This window comes from Cariama cristata, unplaced genomic scaffold, assembly GCF_000690535.1.
Source record: "Cariama cristata isolate BGI_N322 unplaced genomic scaffold, ASM69053v1 scaffold39148, whole genome shotgun sequence".
NCBI classification, from domain to species: domain Eukaryota; kingdom Metazoa; phylum Chordata; class Aves; order Cariamiformes; family Cariamidae; genus Cariama; species Cariama cristata.
In genome coordinates, this window is record NW_009633582.1 from 14,776 (window position 1) to 22,104 (window position 7,329).

The following is a 7,329-nucleotide window of genomic DNA, read 5'->3' on the forward strand; positions in this document are numbered from 1 at the left end:
ATTGTGCTGCTAAATCCTAGGATATTGTGTTAAAAATCATTGAAAAGTCAGTGTCGCGTCACAGATGCATTTTTGTGCTTAAAAGAACAGATGCCTAAGTTGTGGGCGCAGTCTGCCTATAAAAACTCTATTTTATGTCATGAATTGTGCATTTACATGCACAGGAGGGATACTTGTGATGTTTGTACACACGCACACAACAACTACCTACCTTCATACCCTTTCCTTGCCATCTCTAGTACATAATCATTGTATGTTATGGCAGGGGGTCCTAGGAGTTATTGACAGGTATTTGATGCATAAGAAAAGCCTTTACAACAAAAAGTCCTGTTTGGTGCTTCTGAGTCATTTAAACAAACGTTTCAGGTTGTAGAATTTTACAAATGGAAAAATAATGGTCTTTTTCTTCCTCTACAACTGTGCATGCATGGCTCTACCTATAATGTTTGGTAATTGGATTAAATACTGGTTCCCTTTTGTACCTAGACTGTGCAAGCAGCTTGTAAATTATGGAGTAAAAATGTGGGGCTTGTAAATACCTAGTAATAAGTAATACTCATCATCCTGGACTATAGCAATAAAAATGGTGCTGATGTAATGACTCATCAGCATTTCTGAGCTCATAAGAGGTTTAGGGACAAAGCTGGGTTTTCTAGCCTTTGAGGTACGTACAAGTCTTCCTCTCCCAGGTAGCAGTGGGTTTGTTGAAGTGAACGTGAATGATAGTTTTATATCTCAATAAAGTTATGGTACCAGGTTATAGGTAATACCTTTCACGCTGCAGAATTCCTAGTTGCTTTTCTAAACTCCATAATTCCTTAATCCTGCGAATACAACTATATTGTCAGAAAAGGATATTGTGCAATGGTAAAGAGGAAAGGTGGAGATTTAAGTCAAGGTTAAGGGAAAGCAGAAGTGCTGCGAGTTCCCTGCTACCCACAATGACATCTGTGAAATCTTTCATGAAAGGCTGGCTTTGTGGTGTTAGAAATCAAGAGCGCTTTTCCCCTTTGTGGCACTCATCCAGGATGGCTAGCAAAGTGTTTTTATTCTTGTCTGCAATTCTGACATCAAAAGTAAAGATAATACTCCGTATTGTGTCCCATCTATTTGCAGAATGAGTTCCGTAGAGTGGAGAAAGTGGTGTTCAAGACCAGGTCTATACTGCAAAGTTGTGCTGGTGTCACTGCATGGGAGCTGGGGTTATGAAAAACTAATCCTCCCTCATAGAAATCGTGTTGTTAAACTTTCTAGCAAGGGTACTAACCTACTGTCTTTCCATCCTAGTTCTGCTATGAAAATGGTGGTTCGTTTACAAACATGGAAGGAAAGCCATTAGCATTCTTTCAAATCAAAATATAATCCCACCTTCCCAATTTCAAAGCCCATCCCTGTTCGCAAATCTCGTTAATTATCCCAGACAGGTGTTTTTCAACAAAAACTCCTTCTCATTCTCTCTTCTTCTCTAGCCTCCTACTTGAGCTAATGAAGCTTCAGTGATGTCTCTGGAACAATGGAGCAATTTATATAACGGCAGGTTGGAGAGAACAAATAAGGAATGGTAACTGAGGAAGGGCGCAGGAGGGAGGCTGTGGGAGCCGAGTTCCTCTATCTCTGTACAGAGATTCCTCATTATTGGTGGTTAGAGATGAAGCATTGCAGAACCAAAAAGAAAGTAGCTGTGCTGAAAAATGTTCTTTGATAGTTTATTGATATGCAGATGCCTCTATATGAAAGGACCACAGACCTCGTTGTGGTGGCCTTTACATCCTTGAGTTAACGAAGCGTAGGTTTGTATTGAGAGAAGGGAACTACTGTTACCTCTGCACAGTCACGTAGCCTGGTTCTTTAAAAAGCTCCTGTGTACAATTTACAGCCACAGGAACATTGTTTACTAACACTCCGTGCATAAATGGGATACTTCTCTCTGGAAATAGCTGGGTTTCTTTTCTGTATGGAAGCCTACGTACTTCCAGAAATATTTGATGCGTATTCATAATTAGAGCAAGTCTTCTTTCATGCTTTTTGAAAACAGGTCCTGCCTGCACAATTTATGTCTAGCCAATAGGAATAAGGTTGGTTTTTTTTTTTTAGCAAGTATAGTAGCAGAAAATATATATATAGGTGTTCTGCTAGGCTGGTTGACAAGAAACCCTACCTTGTCTAATGGTAATGCGTTTTAACAGTTCATATTTGATTATGCCTAGAAACTCCCTAGTCCCTGCCTCTTCCAAATGCATATATATGTTTATATTCTGAACAGTAAAAATTGGCAGAATTCAAATACTCTGTTAAGCATATTTGAATCAGTCATCAGCTACTCTGACACTTAAACCAGCTTATAACATTTTCAGTATGAAAACCAGGCTCAGGTGTGACCCCATGTCCAGGTATAAGTAGGTTTTTTTCTTTTTTATTTGGCAAGGCAAGAGCTATTTTAGGAAGGAATATAAGTATCTTCCCTGCAAAATCCACCAATGAATAAAATTACTTTTAGCCAAGTTCACGTAATTCTGCCCATACAGAGGTCAGAGACCATAAAAATCCTGTGCCAAAGGCTTGTAGTGAAATGTGTCCATTTCTTCACTCCTTGGCAAAGGACTTTAAGACCAAGAGCATGTTCTGAAAGCTCAGAGAAAAGTACTATTAGGACTTTAAATTATACAGAAATGTATTGATGTCTGTAGTGGGACTCTAAGAAAGCATGGTGCTTGTACAGATGGGATGTGCACTTCAGTGCAGGTACATCGTGGTCTTGCGGATCACTGAAAGCAAAACCAGTCTCCAGCTCCCTGTGAGTATTATGAATTTTATGAGTCTTTTAAAATTGGGTATTTTACTTACAGCATTGGCTCTTTGATTATGTGAATGTGTGAAAGGAAGGAAGGAATTCCTAGCCCAGGTGCTGCAAAGTCACCTCAAAATTTAAAGCCAGTCTCATCACTTTTGAACAGTTACTGGATGTAGGGGAAAACCTGCTGTTTGCCTTCAGTGCATAAATACTTAATCATAAGCTAAGAATTTGAGATCGGAGGCTCAGACTACCTGGAAAAAAGTCATGTTCAGAATTTAAACAGCTGCAAGTCCCTTCTTAAATGTCTGCTTGCTCAGCTCATCATGTACAGGAAAACCAGTTCTGGAGCTAGGAATGTTGATGTATTGCGGTGGGTTTTTTTTAATTTGATTCAATGAATTCAAGCTCTAAGAAGGGGATATTTACAGCAAGGGGTGGGGGGGAAAGCCTGCTAAAATGACTCAGTATATGCTTCCTGTTGCTTAACTCTGGTCGTCTTGCATAGTAATGTTTTAATGTTCTTGACGAGTATTGTAATGTGGAGGAAATGAGAAAAAGGCACCCCACTCTGACATCTTCCTATTTTATTCTACTAGAAAGCTCAATTACCAGTCCATGCTCAAGTAAATGTCTCGTATAGGAAAGACCAATAAATTCTTTGTTCATTTGTTTAGGCAGAAGTAACAAAACCATGGTATGGAAAGTATTCTCAGGTCTGCTTTGTCAGAGATTCAGCTGTTAACCACAGAAAGCTGTGAGGATTTGCTTAGGTGAACTTCTTTATTTTCTGTTAAGTTTCCTCTCTTAAAATAGTAGAAGTGTCTGTGCTAATAAGATTCCTGGGCTTTCAGTTAGGTTTTGGGGTATTTCTGTGAAAAAACATGCTCCCAAAAAAAGGGAGAAGGGAAGGAACCCAGCAAGGTGTGTTACGCTGTAATCTTACTCAGTTTTGTTAAATAACTGTTTTAACTTTCTGGTAGTTCCCTGTAGCATCATACTTGTTTTGGTGGCAGTAGATGGCATGCAATCAACATTTGCGAGCATGCTGAGGACTGGTGAGCAGAAATCAGGATGTCAGAGGGATGTGTGCTCTACAGGTACAAGAAATAGACTTTTGTGTCATGTAGGGGCAAAAGAAGTGGTACAGGAGAAAGTATTGTGGGCATGACTTCAGAAGCTGATAACATCTTCCTGGAGAAAGCTGGTTCTTTGAATGATGGAGGACCATGTGAAATGGGGCCCGTTTCCCTTTTGCAACTAATTTAGTATCATCTTAACAGCTCCTTGGCCTCTACTGTATTTCGGAGACCTTCCACTGATCCAGTGAAGATCACGCAGGGTAGTTTTTAAAAGAAGAAAACAAAATCCTTTTTCTGGAGGATGAGAACGTGAAGTAGGTAACCACTATTTAATACCAGGTTAAAAAAAAAAAAAAAAAAAAAAAAAAAAAAGACAGACACAACAATTTTCCCACCCTTTTCTTAAGGTGTAACACAGCCAGTAGCTTTTCTTTCAGGCTGAGTGATCTAGTAGTCCCACCGCTCTTTATGAACAAATAAAGAGAACCAGAGCTGGAAACTGGTACCTTGTTCACATTATGACTTTGTCATTTTAGGCAGGCCAGTGAATTTTGTGTCACAGAAAGAGTTAGTGTTAATGTAACCTTTTCAGATCTAAGTTGCATGTAACATGCTCTGGAAAAGAACCAAAGTTGGAAATAATTAAGTGATGTGCACTCACCACACCTTTAGTGTGCTGTCAGGAACCTGCTGATCAGAGGTAAGAGCAACTCGGCTGTTTCAGGAGCGATTTTTTTTTTGTGAAATGTATAGGCTTTAACTGTCTCCTCAGGCAAATCCATAGATGTTTTGCTTTCAGTTGGATTTTATAATTGCCAGCAACACCCTGTTTACCATAAAATACTTGGCAAGCTTCATACAAAAATAATTTATTGGGGTTTTCAGAAAGTAGCAGACACAGGGAAAGGTACAAGCAGGTTCAACAGTATATACTGTCAGTACACTTTCTTCAAAGGATGTATTTTAACCCGTATATAATGGTCTGACTGAACATATCACAAGACTGAAATACCATATACACAAAACAAGACATCATTTAAAACCTGACTTCAGATGACAATACTGATCTACTCAACGAGTATCACTGGAATGAAGTTGGATAGCATTTTCTTTTGTTCCTAGCAGCAGCCAAAAAACAGTTTTCTTACAACAGCGAAGTGTAATTGGCAATCACAACATCATAAGCTTTTGGGTCCTACTTTACAGCGTTTGGGTTTCTATTTGTAAATGTAGTTTTCAGACTTATGATCTTGACCTTCCCTGTACAATACTGTTGAATATGAGCGTTTGCCATGTCAACTAGTTACGTATTTCTATTACAGTGCCAACAGAGATGGGCAGTTGAAGTCTTTTGCTTTATGATCATATTACCTCTGTTCCCAAAGAGGTTACAGAATAAATGGGCGAGTATGATGAAGCACGAGATGGGAAGCAGAGATAAACTGTCCAAGATTTAGAGACTGCGGCTAAAGCCCTGGTCTCTTGAATCTGCTGCTTTATCTGTGGAATTAGTTGACTGTGTTAAAAAAATTTAAAAATTAAAAAATTTGATGTTGTTGCCTGGATAAGTTCAGCCCAGGTGTCCATGCAGATTATGTATTTTAAAAGGAAGCATGCAAGAGTTCTGGAACTTGCTAAAATTAAGAGGTCTGAAACTAAAAAAAAAAAAGGAACACAAGATTTACTTCTCTCAGTGCTTGTCATTCTCTAACAGATTGCTAAAAGAGTATTTTTAAGATCTTGCCGAAGAGATTTTTAAAATGTCTTTGGGTCATCATGAGGGAGACTGTGGAGAAGCTGATACCTGCAGGCACCTTTCAGGTAGGCACAGCAGCCGCCTTCTTCAGGTCTGCCAGGGCTCCCACGTCCAGCAGGGCCGGGGACTGGGCTTGCTGCTGCGGCACAGCTCCGGGCAGGGGGTACCACTCCCCCGGGCTGGGGGGCACTGGTCGGTGTGCGGCTGGACGCAAAGGAGATGGCATCAGTCTTCAAGCAGGGATCAGGGAATGCCAACAGTGTGCTTCGAGATGCTTGGTGCCTCCAAGTCTGGCTGTAAACTCCTTAGGGCAGAGGTTTGTCCCTTCTTGGGGAGTGGAAGGGACATCTATTGCACCACATGCGACGGGGACCTAGGCTGTGGCTGTAGCTGCTGTAGCAATAGTGATAAATGAGGTGTTTTGCTTCTGAGGTTTGTTCTTTTCTTTCTGTATCATCACATACGTGTAATATCATAAGTGTAAGGAAAAAACGCTCCCATTTATGAGAAAAATCAGTACTGCAAACAGGTAAACTGTAGTTTAGTGGGTTAGGTTAGATATTTTTGTTAGCTTTTATTTTTCAGTTTTTCTTTATTTTAGCAAGATGCTGGTGCCGCTCTGGCTGACTAGATGGCAGCAGAGCTCTTTTGTGGCACCTGCAAGTGGCGGGGACAGATTTCACGGCCTGTGGTTAATGTCAAAAAAACCCTTACCCTTCTATTCTGCCTAATTTTGGTGTTGATGGACTAGAATAAATTAATGGTGGTCTCGCTACTGCCTTCCTCACATGCCCCAGAGCAGTGCTCCCAGGTTCTTCCAAGGAAGCTAGCTACAGTACTTTTCCATAACACAGGTGCGTTAAACCAAGGCTCTTATCATCCGCACACAGGGCTGGGTTCACTTCCAGCAGTTCTGAAGGGGATCGTGAGGTTGAATCTTTAGCTTCTTGGGACAGAGGAGTTTAATAAAAGCTCTTCTGAAACTGTAGTGGCAGAGAGGGTATAGGACAGGGTTGACAGCCGAGTTGATCCACAGCAGCCAAAAGGAAGTCTCGTACCAGTAGTCAGAGATGCAGTGGCCATGGCAGCCGGCGCGGATGATCATCAGGAGAGTGTATGGTGCCCAGCAAATCCCAAAAATGCCCACAATGATTGCCAGTGATTTAGCCACTTTCTTGTCTCTAGAGAGCCTGAAGCGTTGAGTCATGCTCTGGGACACTATCTTCATCCGTTTCTCTAAGGACAGAGTGGATGCTGAATTTTTACAGCTCTTTTTGTTGCAATGCTTGGGTTTCCCGGAGCTATCGGAGTTTGTTGACAGCAGGTCTTTGGCACCCAGGCTGGCAGTGGAAGCTGCTGCTTGAGCTTTGCTCTTAGAGAGGTCGAGGGTTTCAGCTGGCTCCTTCTGCTCCCACTTAGAGCATTTCAAAGAAAGCTTTGCTTCTGGGCTCATTTCCATCTCTTCAGTGAAGGACTGGTTGTGCACTTCGTGGAAAATATCCAGGCGTATTTTGGTACGCTTCTGTATGTTCAGGTAAATGCTCAGGTTGAAAAACATTACACTGATGAAAGGGGTGAAAAACTCCAGCGTCGAGGCTGTCATAAGAAAATACCAGTTGTAGAAAAATTCAGCGTAGCATTCCCCAGTGGGTATGATACTCCGGCCTGATATATACTCCCAGCTGATAATGGCAGGGGGC

At 41.2% G+C, this 7,329-nt stretch overlaps 1 protein-coding gene across 1 annotated transcript in view; it reads right to left on the reverse strand.

The window, feature by feature from the left end:
• Positions 1-6,527: 6,527 nt before the first annotated feature.
• The window catches only part of HRH3 (histamine receptor H3), a gene marked incomplete at its 5' end in the record, with an annotated part of 1,968 nt that continues 1,166 nt past the window's right edge, over positions 6,528-7,329 (reverse strand). The window contains 1 exon segment of the mRNA XM_009706810.1: positions 6,528-7,327. Coding sequence (XP_009705112.1) covers positions 6,528-7,327 — 800 coding nt within the window.